At 53.9% G+C, this 15,043-nt stretch overlaps 1 protein-coding gene across 1 annotated transcript in view; it reads left to right on the plus strand.

The window, feature by feature from the left end:
- Positions 1-15,043, plus strand: part of Kif5a (kinesin family member 5A) — a 38,279-nt gene that overhangs the window by 17,271 nt on the left and 5,965 nt on the right. Inside the window, exons 2-23 of the mRNA XM_028886258.2 lie at positions 1,018-1,105; positions 1,198-1,271; positions 1,687-1,791; positions 2,215-2,263; positions 2,944-2,999; positions 3,120-3,207; positions 3,624-3,748; positions 4,021-4,125; positions 4,425-4,573; positions 4,707-4,855; positions 5,700-5,875; positions 7,786-7,854; positions 8,653-8,859; positions 9,131-9,277; positions 10,790-10,978; positions 11,463-11,580; positions 11,907-11,971; positions 12,119-12,228; positions 12,833-12,934; positions 13,625-13,685; positions 13,925-13,996; positions 14,121-14,225. Of these exons, the coding sequence (XP_028742091.1) occupies positions 1,018-1,105; positions 1,198-1,271; positions 1,687-1,791; positions 2,215-2,263; positions 2,944-2,999; positions 3,120-3,207; positions 3,624-3,748; positions 4,021-4,125; positions 4,425-4,573; positions 4,707-4,855; positions 5,700-5,875; positions 7,786-7,854; positions 8,653-8,859; positions 9,131-9,277; positions 10,790-10,978; positions 11,463-11,580; positions 11,907-11,971; positions 12,119-12,228; positions 12,833-12,934; positions 13,625-13,685; positions 13,925-13,996; positions 14,121-14,225 (2,409 nt within the window). The remainder of the gene's footprint in view (positions 1-1,017; positions 1,106-1,197; positions 1,272-1,686; positions 1,792-2,214; positions 2,264-2,943; positions 3,000-3,119; positions 3,208-3,623; positions 3,749-4,020; positions 4,126-4,424; positions 4,574-4,706; positions 4,856-5,699; positions 5,876-7,785; positions 7,855-8,652; positions 8,860-9,130; positions 9,278-10,789; positions 10,979-11,462; positions 11,581-11,906; positions 11,972-12,118; positions 12,229-12,832; positions 12,935-13,624; positions 13,686-13,924; positions 13,997-14,120; positions 14,226-15,043) is intronic.

Consider the following 15,043-nt stretch of genomic DNA (forward strand, 5'->3'; position numbering starts at 1 on the left):
TGCGATTAGAAGTCCTTTGCTTAGCTCCCTGGATTTTAGACGGTTGACAGTATGTTTTGCCTGGGCTAGGCCGAGTGCTTGTGGGTCTGCCTCAGTTTCTTCTGCTGTCCTTGGCTTCGTGTACCATAGACACGTGCTCTCCCACCGAGCTGTGTTCCTTAAAGGGGCACCCCCATTTCTGATTTCATATATTTCTTTCAAAACCAGGGGGCTGTGCCAATGTTTTGCAGACATGTCTCCCTCACACCCTGGGGGACATTCTAACCTGTGTTACCAATTTTGCATCTTTCATTTAATACGTCTTTAAAATAAGTTGTTTTTTTTTTTTTTTTTTTTTAATCGGTATATGAGTGTTTTGCTTGCATGTAAGTGTACTGCGTGTGTGTCTGGGGTTGGGAGGGGCCAGAAGAGACGACCAGATCCCCTGGAACTGGAGTTAAGGTCTCTTGTGAGCTGCTGGGAACCGAACTCAGGTCCTCTGCAAGAGCAGTATATAGATATACACTCCTGGCTGCCCAGCCATCTCTCTAGCCCCTTTCTTGGCATGTCTGAAGAAGTTCTCCACCAGACATTCATCTCTGCAGAGGGAGATATTTTTAAACTCAGGTTCTTGTCACTGATAATGAATAATTCCTCACTTTCCATTTTCCTTTTGTCTTTTTCTGTCTGGCTTCCCAGGAAGGCGTTTGGGGTTAGCGGAATGCTAGAACCTCGCCTCCAGAACGGGGACCCCCTTACATGGCCTCACTGTGCAAGACCCCTTAGTGACACTCTGTCTCACCGCTCCTCTTCCGCTGTCGGATGTAAACTGCTTCTCCCACTGTCGGATGTAAACTGCTTCTCCCACTGTCGGATGTAAACTGCTTCTCCCGCCGGGCTCTCTCATGTCTCAAACACCCCGGGTGTTTTCCTGTCTACAGAGTAGGATGCCTTTTGCAGGCTGATGGAGAGGTCTGCGGCGTTCCTCTTCTATCTCACACTCTGCGGACGTCTAACGTGTCTTATTTCCCCCTCCAGGGAAAGCCGTATGTCTTCGATCGCGTGTTCCCCCCGAACACGACTCAGGAGCAAGTTTATCATGCGTGTGCCATGCAGATCGTCAAAGGTCAGAGACTCCTCTCCTGCATGTATTTTCCCAGGTTCACCATCCCCCACCCCCACCCCCTACCCAGTCTCTTTCTCTGCCTTCTCTTCCAGACGTCCTTGCTGGCTACAATGGCACAATTTTTGCATATGGACAGACATCCTCAGGGAAAACACATACCATGGAGGTGAGGGTTCTGACTCGGGGGGGGGGGGGGGCGCTGAGGGATGCTAGGAAGGTTCACAGAATAGCAAAGGCTGGATCCAGGAATCTGAGGGTGGGCGGAGTCGGCGGCAGATGGGTCTGGAGGATGAGCAGCAATGTGGTAGGGGAGGTTTCGAGGAATCCCTTTAGCCTGCCCACATTCCCTCCCTCTCATGACCCCAACTGTCCTCCCTCTCGTGACCCCGGCTGTCCTCCTTTGATCCATAATAGCGTCATCAATGGAAACCCAAAGGCTGCTGCTCAGTTATCAGCTTCCCTTCGAAGGCAGACATACATGGCGGTGACCACCTCCTAACTGAGGGTGCTCTCTCTGTGTCCCCTGCCTGCCTCCGAGTGTCTCACCGTGAGCCTTACTCTGCTCTGCCTTCTCTCCTCAGGGAAAGCTGCACGACCCTCAGCTGATGGGAATCATTCCTCGGATTGCTCGAGACATCTTCAACCACATCTACTCCATGGATGAGAACCTCGAATTCCACATTAAGGTGATCAGCACAGGACTTCTGGGGGGACTTAGATGGAAGAGCCTAGAATGAACCAGCCAAAGCTTACTCTGCCCTCTGCTTACCTCAACTTGTCACCAAGATGTCCTCCCCTGCATTTTCCCAGCCACCACCCTCCTTGAGCCTGTGTTAAATTTGAGATCACCCTCTTGGGGCTGGAGAGATGGCTCAGAGGTTAACAGCGCTGGTTGTTCTTCCAGGGGACCTGGGTTCAATTCCCAGCATATACATGGTGGCTCACAACCATCTCTAACTCCAATTCCCTGGGATCTGATGGGCTCCATACATGGAGCTTCTTGCACCATACATGCACATGATAAACAGACGAAACACTCATACCCATAAAAATAAAATTAAAATAACAACAACAGAACATCTCACCTCGTCCCCTTTCTTCCCGACCAGGTTTCTTACTTTGAGATTTACCTGGATAAGATCCGAGACCTTTTGGACGGTGAGTGCTTGGGCTTGGCGGGTAAAGGTATGTGAGGAGGCTGGGCAAAGAGAAACCACCTTTATCCAGGGTCTGGTGGCAGACGGGCATCCAGGACATGTCTCCTCTTCACACCAGAGTCCTCTGGCTCTGCTCCTCAGGGATGGTGGTGCTTGCCTATAAATCTAGCTACTCAGGAGGCTGAGGCAGGAGGATTGTGATTTCTGAGGCCACCCTGGGCAACTTAGCGAGGTTGTGTCTCAAAAGGAAAAAAAATAAAAAGGGGTGGGATGGAGGAGAGTGGTGGAGCCTGCCTAGCGAGAATGAGGCCTGATGGCCAAACCCTAATCAATAGGGCAAAATCAGAGACCGGAGGAGGGAGGGGGTGGGAATAGAGGGCAGGAATAAAGAATAAAGGGCTTTCCTGGCATGAATGAGATTCTGCGTTCAATCCCCTAGACTACAGAAACAAACAAAAACAAAAAAGAAAAAAAAAAATTCCCCAAAGACGAGCTTAAAGGCCGTTACACATTATGGAGCCAGAAAAGAGCGGGAGCCCTGTGGGGAGGCGTGAATGGCACCTCCCTGCGGACGTGCCTTTGGGTCCCCCCCCCCCCGGGAGTCTTCCTGCAGGATACCCAGGGTGGGTGGGTGGGTACGGTGGGCACTGGCTTCTCTCACCCGGCTCTGTCTCGATTCAGTGACCAAGACAAACCTGTCTGTGCACGAGGACAAAAACCGGGTGCCGTTTGTCAAGGTGAGAGCCCTGTGGGTTCCCGCGGGCGGTGGGTCACCTCCTGACAGATCGCGTGGGTGGCATGTGGGCAGCCTACCCTGGGGACCAAAACGAGTGGTGCCTGCTGTTTGCCTCCCGCAGGGCTGTACCGAACGCTTCGTGTCCAGCCCGGAGGAGATTCTGGATGTGATCGACGAAGGGAAGTCGAACCGTCACGTGGCCGTCACCAGTGAGTGGGGGGGGGACGGGGACAAACAGCTCTGGGGTCTGGAGGTCTTCTTGCTTCTCTTCTGTGCGCCCTGAGGGCGAGCAAGCAGGGCGGGGGCTCCAGCCTGTTAGCCCAGTGCCTGGGAGATGTGGTCGGGAAGCCTTTTCTCGATCGGTGGGCGCCGTGGCCTGGAGTGTCCGCTAGTGGGCGCTGTGGCCCGGGGTGCCTGGAGTGTCCGCTAGTGGGCGCCGTGGCCCGGGGTGGCTGGAGTGTCCGCTAGTGGTCGCCGTGGCCCGGAGTGGCCTCAGTGTCCGCAGTGTCCGCAGTGGGCGCAGTGTCCGCAGTGGGCGCCGTGGCCCGCAGTGTCCGCTGAGGCCCAGGCTGCACTCCGCAGGGGTTGGTAGGTAGAGGACCCGCGTTTCCCTGCTCTCCCGCAGACATGAACGAGCACAGCTCTCGGAGTCACAGCATCTTCCTCATCAACATCAAGCAGGAGAACATCGAGACTGAGCAAAAGCTCAGCGGGAAGCTGTACCTTGTGGACCTGGCCGGGAGCGAGAAGGTTGGGGATCTCTGGAGGAAGGTGGGGGGTGGGGGGGAAGGTTTGCCTTTTTAAAAATTAAATTTGAGACCGGGCGGTGGTGGCGCACGCCTTTAACCCCAGCACTCGGGAGGCAGAGCCAGGCGGATCTCTTGAGTTCGAGGCCAGCCTGGGCTACAGAGCGAGCTCCAGGACAGCCGGGGCTGCACAGAGAGACCCTGTCTCGAATAAGCCAGATGAGGTGACAGCGGTTGCGGCTCCCCCTGACCCCCTGTTCTGTAACCCTCTGACAGGTCAGCAAGACTGGCGCGGAGGGGGCTGTGCTGGATGAGGCCAAGAATATCAACAAGTCGCTGTCGGCCCTGGGGAACGTGATCTCCGCCCTGGCTGAGGGCACGGTAAGTGATCCCCGGGTTTCTCACCATGCCCCGGCCCATGGCTGCCCAATCCCTAGTGGGAACCAGGTACCCTCTGCTTCCCACCCTGTTGAAGGGTTTTCTTTTGTTTTTTAAGATTTATTTATTTATTATGTATACCAAGAGGGCACCAGATCCCATTACAGACGGTTGTGAGCCACCCTGTGGGTGCTGGGAACTGAACTCAGGACCTCTGCAAGAGCAGTCGGTGCTCTTAACCTCTGAGCCGTCTCTCCAGCCCAAAGTAGCTTTCCTCATTCGCGGTCTGCCCCCTGCTCTAGAAAAGCTACGTGCCCTACCGCGACAGCAAGATGACGCGGATTCTCCAGGACTCTCTGGGAGGGAACTGCAGGACAACCATGTTCATCTGCTGCTCGCCCTCCAGCTACAACGACGCCGAGACCAAGTCCACCCTGATGTTCGGGCAGCGGTCAGTGTCAGGGTCCCCAGAGGGATCCCGGGGGGCCCTGCCCCTGCCTCATCATCCCTTGCTACCACCCCCCCCCCCCCCCCATCGCCAGAGACCAGCCTGAGTCTCGTCTTCGCCTTCTCTCTTCACTCAGGGCAAAGACTATTAAGAACACTGCCTCGGTGAACCTGGAGTTGACTGCTGAGCAATGGAAGAAGAAATACGAGAAGGAGAAGGAGAAGACCAAGGCCCAGAAGGAGACCATTGCGAAGCTGGAGGCCGAGCTGAGCCGGTGGCGCAATGGTGAGAGAGGGGACCCCCCCCCATGGGAGTAAGAGGTGTGGCTTAGGGGACGGCCCTGCCTGGGAGTGTTCAAGGCCAGCAACAGTCTCGAGGGAGCCGGGCTGTGTTTCTGGAAGAAGTGCAGAGGAGAGGCCGTGAATAAGCCGATTGCCGCCCGAGGTCCCCCAAAGGCGGGGGAGTTGAGGTCCCGGAGACCCTCGCTCCGAGGGGTCGGGAGGGTGGACTTGGGCATGCAGCTCCCTCTTGTCCACCTGCAGCCGCTTTTCTCAGGGCGGTGACGTGACTCCTTAGCTAAAGCAGCTTAAGGGTGAACGTCTAAGGTGTCTCAGTCTGAGGGTGCAGGGGCGTGGTGGTGGTGGCCGTGGTGGCCGGGGCCGGAGATAGCTGCTCACATTCCACCTACAGTCAGTAAACAGATGAGGGCCGGTGTCCCACTCATTTCCTCCTTTTCTTTTTCGGTTTTTTGAGACAGGGTTTCTCTGTGTAGCTTTGGAGCCTGTCCTGGATCTCGATCTGTAGACCAGGCTGGCCTCGAACTCACAGAGATCCGCCTGCCTCTGCCTCCCGAGTGCTGGGATTAAAGGCGTGCGCCACCACCGCCCAGCCATTTCCTCCTTTTCATTCAGTCTGGACACCAGTCCAGGAAATGATGCTGCCCACATTTAAGGTGGATCTGTCCAGTGGGCCCACATTTAAGGTGGATTGGCCCGCTTGAACCAACTCAGCCTGGAAACCCCCTCGTAGACCCCCTCCAGAGCTTTGTCTCCTGGGTGAGGCTGGATACTGTCCCCTTGATAAGATCAGCCATCACACTGTCTTTCCTCTCCGTCTGTCCCTCTGTCAGGAGAGAACGTGCCTGAGACCGAGCGCCTGGCTGGGGAGGATTCAGCTCTGGGATCTGAGCTCTGCGAGGAGACGCCCGTGAACGACAACTCATCCATCGTGGTCCGCATCGCCCCGGAGGAGAGGCAGAAGTACGAGGAAGAGATCCGTCGCCTCTACAAACAGCTGGACGACAAGGTGAAGGCAGCTGGGCGGGGCGCTGAGGGCCGCGAGGTGGCCAGAGCTGGCGTGGGGCTGGCAGGATGGCGCAGTGGCAGGAACAGGTGGCTGCTGCCAAGCCCGGTGACCTGCACTGCGTCTCCAGGGACGAGAACCGACTCCCACAGGTTGTCTTCTGGCCTCCGCGTGAGCCCCGCATGCACACCCCACACAAACACATGCACACTGTGGTTTTTTTTTGTCCCATAGATCCAGGGAGGCTACACAGCAGGGGGGACCCTAGGATGACTATGGCTTATAATAAGTTTTGGTTTTTCTCAATCACTGGGCAAGCTTCAGCGAAACATTTCACTATTAGGATAAGAATTTGTACTGTATCAAGCTGATAATAGAAAAAAAATTAAAAAATAAGACAACCCCCCCCCCCCAAAAAAAGTTCCAGGCCAACCTGGACTATATGAAGAGAACCTGCCTCAAAAATAAATGTAGTGTCTGTTCTTAAAAAAAAAAAAAAAAGAGGGGCTGGAGAGATGGCTCAGAGGTTAAGAGCACTGGCTGCTCTTCCAGAGGTCCTGAGTTCAATTCCCAGCAACCACATGGTGGCTCACAACCCTCCATAATGAGATCTGGCGCCCTCTTCTGGACTGCAGGGACACATGCAGGCAGAATATTATATACATAATAAATAAACAAATCTTCTTTAAAAAAAAAAAAGAAGAAGAAGAAGTTGGTTTGTGCTGCCATTATGCTGAGGAAAATGAGTTTTAAAAGCAGAAGAAAATGGAAGAGATTGGTCAACTATCACTAGATGTAACACTGTTAACGTTTTACTGTTCTTTGCACATTGTGCAACTGAGGTATACAGGAGAGGTAGTTTGCATCTTATTTTTCCTTTAAAAAAAATTTTAATTTTTTTTAAGATTTATTTATTATGTATACAGTGTTCTGCCTGCATGTATGCCTCCAGGCCAGAAGAGGGCGCCAGATCTCATTACAGATGGTTGTGAGCCACCATGTGGGTGCTGGGAATTGAACTCAGGATCTCTGGAAGAGCAGCCAGTGCTCTTGACCTCTGAGCCATCTCTCCAGCCTCCTTATTTTTCTTTCTTATAGATAGTCTCGTATTTTAGGTGAGCCCCAAACTCCTGGCTCTCCTGCCCCAGCTGTTGGGGTTACAAGTGTGGCCACCCTGACCGACTCCAGTTTTTTCGGTTAGCATTACATTACAACTAGTTTTAACAGTTCTTCATAAAAAGGTCTGTTTAGGGCTAAGGGCATAACTCAGTTGGTAGAGTGCCTGCCTGGCATGCACAGAGCCCCGGGTTCAATCCCCAGCACCACGTAATGCCAGGCATGGTGGCACATAGCTGTTATCCTAGCACTCGGGCGGAGACAGCCACATCAGAACATCAAGGTCATCCTGAGTCACATGGGGAGTTTGCAACCAGCCTGGAAACTGTCTGGAAAACGAAAAAAGTTTCTTTTAAATAGATGCCTGAGAATCCATTTATCAAAATGTATTTGGCTGTTATGAATAAACATTCGCTTTTGAGGCTGGAGAGGTGGCTCAGTGGTTGAGGCCACCGGCTGTACCCCCAGTTTTTAATCTGATTTTTTTTTTTTTTTTTTTTTTTTTTTTTTTGCTTTTAAATGATTTGGCTAGACTGGAGTGCTAATGTGAGAGTTCTAGGCTACAGGGTACAGATGTGCAGACTTTTGTTGTACACTGCCATGGTGGTCCCAAAGGAATTTAAAAGTGACATGCTGCAGTCCCAGAAAGAAGCCGGGGACCAGGCTTCCTTTTTATATGTGAGCTTTTCCAACTCACAGCAGCACTCCGATTTTTTGGGGATCTTGCTTCTTCCTCTGGTCCCGGCCCTCTAAAATGGGAGAAGTAGCCCCTCACCACCCGCTCTTGCCTCGGACAGGATGATGAGATCAACCAGCAGAGCCAGCTCATTGAGAAGCTGAAGCAGCAGATGCTGGACCAGGAGGAGGTAACAGCCCGAGGGAGACCCCAGATGACGCTTTGCTTGTCTTCCTCCCTGCCAATCAAAGCAGGCTTATTTAGCCCAGTGGGGGAGGTGCCGAGGAGGTTGGCAGAGTGTGAGCGTAGCATGCCCGAAGCCCTGGGGCTGATCCCCAGCACAGCATAAACCAGATGTGGTAGCACATACGTGTAATCTGGTCACGCCTATAATCAGGATTGAAGTTCACACGTCGTTCTTGGCTACAAAGACTTGGATATATGAAACTTTATTCAAGAAAAAAAAAAAGTGCATGGAAGAATGGGCATGCTACCTACTGGCTAGTGACCCACGAAGACCTTTACAATCTGGAAACTTCACTTAGGAGGTTGAGTCAGGAAGATCAGAGTTCAAGGCTAACCCGGGCATGATAGTGCACGCCTTTGATCCCAGCACTTGGGAGATAGAGGCAGGTGGATCTCTGAGTTTGAGGCCAGCCTGGTCTACAGAGTGAGTTTCAGGATAGCCAGAGCTATACAGAGAAACCCTGTCTCAAAAACAAACAAACAAACTAAAAAGAGTTCCAGTCTATTTGTAGCTACACAGTGACTGACCAGGTTGTTCTTAAAGTCCCGGATGACTGAGTCTAGGTGCTTTTACATTCTAGTTAGTGAAGCCTGATGCTCAGGTCCCTTTGACTTGTACTTCAGGCATGTGCCGGGGGTGTGGGGGTGGGGTGGGGGTGGGGGTGGGGTTGGAGCTTAAGCTCGCACAGACCTGGGGGCCCAAGAGGCGGAGTGAGGTCTCGCGTGCCCTGCCTCTCCCCAGCTGCTGGTGTCTACTCGGGGAGACAATGAGAAGGTCCAGCGGGAGCTAAGCCACCTGCAGTCCGAGAACGACGCCGCCAAGGACGAGGTGAAGGAAGTTCTTCAGGCTCTGGAGGAGCTGGCCGTCAACTATGACCAGAAGTCCCAGGAGGTGGAGGAGAAGAGCCAGCAGAACCAGCTGCTGGTGGACGAGCTGTCCCAGAAGGTGGTGAGTGGCCGGCGAGTGGCCCGAGGGTGCCCTAACCTCGGAACACCTCCGCTTCCTGCCGCGGCTGCACTGCTGTCCAGTGAGTCGCCCTCCCCTGCCCGGCCCCTGCCCTCCCCTGCCATGTGCCCCTTCTCTCTTCCAGCGGCTTCTGCAGGGTCTGTATTCTCTCCATAGAAGCCCCCAGAGTCTTACCTGATATGAGAGAGAGGCTCTGCTCAAGCTGGGAAGGGGAGCAGGAGGCAATGGTAGTGACCTTGGGGGCTGTCTCTAGGCCACCATGCTGTCCCTGGAGTCCGAGCTACAGCGACTCCAGGAGGTCAGTGGACACCAGCGAAAACGGATCGCCGAGGTACTGAATGGGCTGATGAAGGACCTGAGTGAGTTCAGTGTCATCGTGGGCAACGGTGAGATTAAGCTGGTAAGTGGCGGGGGGGGGGGGGGGGGGGGGGGGGGCACTCTTGCTCTGGGCACTGGAGAGGGCGGCGTGGTGGGACAGTCCATCCTTTTGGGGTACGGAGAAAGGCAGGCCAAAGAGCCAGGAAACATCCCCTACAAGAGCCAGATGTGCTACCTCACATCTGTAATCCCAGCATTTGGAAGATCAAGGCAGGGAAAACAAGAGTTCTAGGCCAGCCAGGGCAAGCAAGATCAGTTTTGTTTTTCTTTTTTTTTTTTAAGTTAACAAAAAAGGAGGGGGACCGTGCCTCAGATTAGACACAGAAAGACAGATTTGTAGGAACAACCGAGGGGACACATTCTAAAGGGGAGAGAGAGAGAGAGAGAGAGAGAGAGAGAGAGAGAGAGAGAGAGAGAGAGAGAGATATTCCTGTGGCAAGATCTAGAGGTGGCACAGGGTAGGAATGATATCTGTGCATAAGAAAATGACCTACTGGAGGCTGAGCAGTAGTGGTACACACCTTGAATCCCGACACTCAGGAGGCAGAGACACGCAGATCTCTGAGTTTGAGACCAGCCTGGTCTACAGAGCAAGTTCCAGGACAGCCAGGGCTACACAGAGAAACCCTGTCTTGAAAAACAGTCAAAACCCAAAGCAAAACAAAAAGAAGAGGAAGAGGAGGAGGAGGAGGAGGAGGAGGAGGAGGAGGAGGAGGAGAAGAAGAAGAAGAAGAAGAAGAAGAAGAAGAAGAAGAAGAAGAAGACCTATTGGGGTTACCAGGCAGAGCTGGTCTATCTGCAAAAGGAACTCCATCGGGGAGTAGGGTGCAGCTGTAACCCCAGTCCTCAGGAGCTGGGACAGAAAATGCACCCAGGGGTTTGGCACTGGCATGGGCAATATCGCAAACAAAAGAAGACCCATTGATTTTTAAGGGGAAGGCTATCAGCATCCAGTATCTGAATGTCCACAGAGGCTTTGAAGTGAAATGTTAGTTGACAGGAGCGTGTCTTGTTAGGGCTACATTGCTGTGGTGAAATACCAGGACCAAAAGCGACTGGGGAGGACAGGGTCTATTCTGCTGGCATACTCCAAGTCACAGTCCGCCGAGGGAAGTCAGGGCAGGAACACAAACCTGGAGGCAGGAGCTGATGCAGAGGCCGTGGACGGGTGCTGCTTCCTGGCTTGCTCCCCTTGGCTTGCTCAGCCTGCTTTCTTATAGAACCCAGGAGCACCAGCCCAGGGATGGCCCCGCCCACCATGGGCTGGGCCCTCTTCCATCAATCACTAATTAAGAAAATGCCTACCGCTGGATCATATGGAGGCGTTTTCTCCAAGTTCCCTCCTCTCAGATGACTCTAGTTTGTGTTAGGTTGACAGAAAACTAACCAGTACAAGCTGACAAAAGGCGCTCGGGAATTGCCCGCCTCCTTGGGTCCCTTCGAAGGGGTGTGATGCAGGCGGAGGGTGAGGGATGTAGGCACGCGCTGTCTGCCTCAGAGAGAAGCAGCTCTCACTTCCTCTGCCCACCCTCAGCCAGTGGAGATCAGCGGGGCCATCGAAGAGGAGTTCACCGTGGCCCGACTCTACATCAGCAAAATCAAATCGGAGGTCAAGTCTGTGGTGAAGCGGTGCCGGCAGCTGGAGAACCTCCAGGTGGAGTGTCACCGCAAGATGGAGGTGACTGGGCGGGAGCTGTCGTCCTGCCAACTGCTCATCTCACAGGTGAGTGTCTGAGGAGGAAGACCCCGAGTGTGAGAAAGGCTGGTCTGTGGATATAGAAAATCTCCCGGCTGGGTGGTGGTGGCGGCGCAAGCCGGGTGGGTCTCTGTGAGTTCGAGGCCAGCCTGGTCTACAGAGTGAGTTCCGGGACAGACAGAGCTACACGGAGAAACCCTGCCTGGGGAAAACCAAAAGTCAAAACAACAAAAACTTCCCAACACCCACCCTGATGTCAGTGTCTTGGGTCAGTGGAGATCAAGGACTGGAGAACCAGGGTGATAGGGGGAGGATCCAGGCCAAAGACGTGAAGCTCAGGGGGGTACTGTCCTCGGACCCGATTGTCTGAAGGGAGAGTCTCCGTAGCAATGGCCTCTGGCCTTGTATCCTCGTGGAAAGTGCAGCAGGAACGGCATGGGAGGGAGCTGCAGTTTACCGTGCTAGATCCTGGTACCTTGTCTCCTTTGTGCCATGGCCCTTCCCTTACCAGCATGAGGCCAAGATCCGTTCGCTCACGGAATACATGCAGAGTGTGGAGCTGAAGAAGAGACATCTGGAAGAGTCCTACGATTCCCTGAGCGATGAACTAGCCAAGCTTCAGGCGCAGGGTGAGGCTTCCTCAGGTCTATCCCAGCCCTCCTTGGAGCTGAGGTCCCAGACGGGACTGGAAAGGAGAGTCACACACATCGGAAGAAAGGTCCTGATAGCGTCTTGCTTAGCATCGGCTCGAGTCCCGAGGGTCAGCTCATAGGCTACTTAACACGGAGCCTGGCTTTTGCATGTAGCTCATTTTTCACGAACCATAGACCCTGGGTTGTTCTCCATCCCTGGTGAATCACATGGGACTGTCCCAACCCAGGACATCCCCAGGCACCCGTCCCCTGTGGCCTGGAGCTCTGGGATCATGGAAGCTGTCTTCCTCTCTTTCACTTAGAAACTGTGCATGAAGTGACCCTGAAAGACAAGGAGCCAGACACACAGGATGCAGAGGAAGTGAAGGTGAACTGGGAAGCTGCGTGGCGTGCTTGGTGGGGCGGGGCCGGGGCAGGGGCGGGGCGGGGGCGGGGCGGGGCGGGGGCGGGGCGGGGGCGGGGCTGGCTGTCAGCCTGGGCACTGGCTCTGAGCATGGGTTTGGGTTGTTTGCAGAAGGCCCTGGAGCTGCAGATGGAGAATCACCGTGAGGCCCATCACCGGCAGCTGGCCCGACTCCGGGATGAGATCAATGAGAAGCAGAGGACCATCGATGAACTTAAAGAGTAAGGGTCCCAGAGGGCGGTGTCACCTCCGCCCTTGAATCTCACGATGGCCACTCCAGTGATCCTTCTGGATCTTTAATGTCCAAGGTCCTTTCCTCAACAAGGACACACGTTGAAGCCCAACTTCAAGAGACACGGGGAGGGTTGGAGAGGCGGCTCAGTGGTTGAGAGCACTCGCTGCTCTCACAGAGGACCTGGGTTCGATTCCCAGCACCCACATAGTGGCCACAGCCATGTGTAACTCCAGTCCCAGGGGAATCCAACACCCTCTTCTGGCCTCCTCAGGCATCAGGCACACATGTAGCGCAAAGACATACAGGCAGACAAAACACCCATGCACATAAAAAAAAAAAAAATTAATGGAAAAAAAAAAGAGACAAGAACTTAGAATTAGTCCTGTCCTTGGGGCTTTTATAATTGGGGTGCTCAGGGTCCCATGTTCTCATGAAAAAGGGAGTGGGGTTTATCCCTGATACCTGAGGGCAGACACATCAGGTCTCACTGGAACACCCTCTTCGGAGCGGGCTCCTATGTAAGGGGCGGGGCTGCCTCTTCTCCGTTCAGTGCCCCTTCACCTCTTGGGTGTCCCCCCTCTCCTCCCCAGCCTGAACCAGAAGCTGCAGCTGGAGCTGGAGAAGCTTCAGGCTGATTATGAGAGGCTGAAGAACGAGGAGCATGAGAAGAGCGCCAAACTCCAGGAGCTGACGTGAGTGACGCTAGCCACCGGCAGACTGGGAATCTCTGGGAGGGTCACTGGAAGCAGGCTTGAATGGGGTGCGAGGAGCAAGGAAAAGAGACCAAATGACTGCCAGGCTGGGCGTGGTGGCGCTCACCTTTAATCCCAGCACTCGAGAGACAGAGGCAGGGGGATCTCTCTGAGTTCGAGGCCAGCCTGGTCCACAGAGGGAGTTCCAGGGCAGCCGGAGCTGTCCAGAATGGAAATCAGATTTTGAAGTAGTGTCGGTGGTATGGTTTCAAGAAGCTTTGTATGTGGCTGTGCATAAAAAAGAGGTGGCAAGGATGGCCACCTGTAGATCATAGAATCGTGGCCTTTCATAAAATGTCCTGAGCTTGCCTTTCAGGATTCCGTTCTGATTACTTCATTGCAATACCTCAAGTAATTTGTATAATACACACTGATGGGCTGGAGAGACGGCTCAGAGGTTAGGAGCACTGACTGCTCTTCCTGAGGTCCTGAGTTCAATTCCCAGCAACCCCACGGTGGCTCACAACCATTTGTAATGAGATCTGGCGCCCTCTTCTGTATACATAATAAATAAATAAATCTTTAAAAAAAAACCACACTGGTAAAGTAAAGATAAAGGAATGGTAGGGAGGAGCCTCCTGAGGGGTCTGTCTTTCTTATCCGTCTCTCCCCTTCTTTCTCTTGCTGCAGATTTCTCTACGAGCGACATGAGCAGTCCAAGCAGGACCTCAAGGGGCTGGAGGAGACAGTCGTGAGTGGTTTCCTCCTGTGCCACATTACCACAGTAGGGGGCGCTTCCCCACCCTCCTCAGTTCCTCCTAGTCTGTGTCTCCCGCCCTCTTACTGTGCGTCTGTGGCTCGGCCGGGGCGCGCCTGTTCATCGGGAATCCCAGACCCACTTGGCTATGTAGCCTGAAGGTTTCGATGACTGTGCAGGGGGAGGGCAGACCCGGTATCCAGCCGTCCCCAATTCTGAGTGACTCTTTGCAGGCCCGGGAACTCCAGACCCTCCACAACCTTCGCAAGCTGTTCGTTCAAGACGTCACGACTCGAGTCAAGAAAGTGAGTGGCGTCCTCCAGCCTTGCCCGCTCCCTCTCCCCCTCAGGGTTCTCCAGCCTGTCGTCATCCCCGTGGGGTTGGTTTGGTCTCGGACAGCCATGTCTTTCTTCCCTTCCCTCTAATCAGAGTGCAGAAATGGAGCCCGAGGACAGTGGGGGGATTCACTCCCAGAAGCAGAAGATCTCCTTTCTTGAGAACAACCTGGAGCAGCTTACTAAAGTTCACAAACAGGTGCGCGTCCAGGAGGGGGCGGAGAGAACCCGAGGCCAGGACCCTGCGGTACCCAAATCCCGAAAGGCCCCTCGGATTTGGGAAGAGCTAGCTGCATGCGGTCCTTAGCTTTCTCTTCTCTTTCACTAATTCCCTTCTTGGTACCTCATCTGGATCCACGTGCACACTGATCTTTGCTCTGTGAGTGTTCTGCATCCCCCCCCCCTTTTTTTGGCCTTTATTTTTAAAGATTTATTTATTCATGTATATGGGTACTTTGTCTGCATGTACATCTGCACACCAGAAGAAGGCATCAGGCAGTTGGGAGCTCCCATGCGGGTGCTGGGAATTGAACTCAGGACCGATTGGAAGAGCAGTGAGTGCTCGTAACTACTGAGCCATCTCTCCAGCCCCTCTGTTCTCCCTTCTTCAAAGGAGCCTGTCTTTGCTTAAAGTGGAAGTCGCCAGCCCTACCTCAGAGGAAGAGGTTGAGATGTGTGGGAGTTGTGGAGACACTGGAACTGTAACCACAGAGGAGGGCTGTGAGGCCACTCAGTGGCAGAGCTGACCTAGCCTGCACAAGCCCTGGGGGGCAATCTCCAGCACTACAGTGGGGTTGGGGTGTAATAGAACCAGACTTCAGATGGGATGTAAGAAAAACAAGGGAACTGGGCTTTTTCTTAGCAAAAAAAATCTCCACTTGCCTCCCTGGGGCAGGTGTGCGGGACATTAAATGATGTTCTTCCCATGAGCCACCCAGGCCCTAGTGGGGACCCGTCAGAACCCTGCCTTGAGTTGCCGCCTCTCTGTCCCCTCTTGCCGCCGCCGCTGCGCCGTAG

This window comes from Peromyscus leucopus, chromosome 18, assembly GCF_004664715.2.
Source record: "Peromyscus leucopus breed LL Stock chromosome 18, UCI_PerLeu_2.1, whole genome shotgun sequence".
In the NCBI taxonomy this organism is placed as follows: domain Eukaryota; kingdom Metazoa; phylum Chordata; class Mammalia; order Rodentia; family Cricetidae; genus Peromyscus; species Peromyscus leucopus.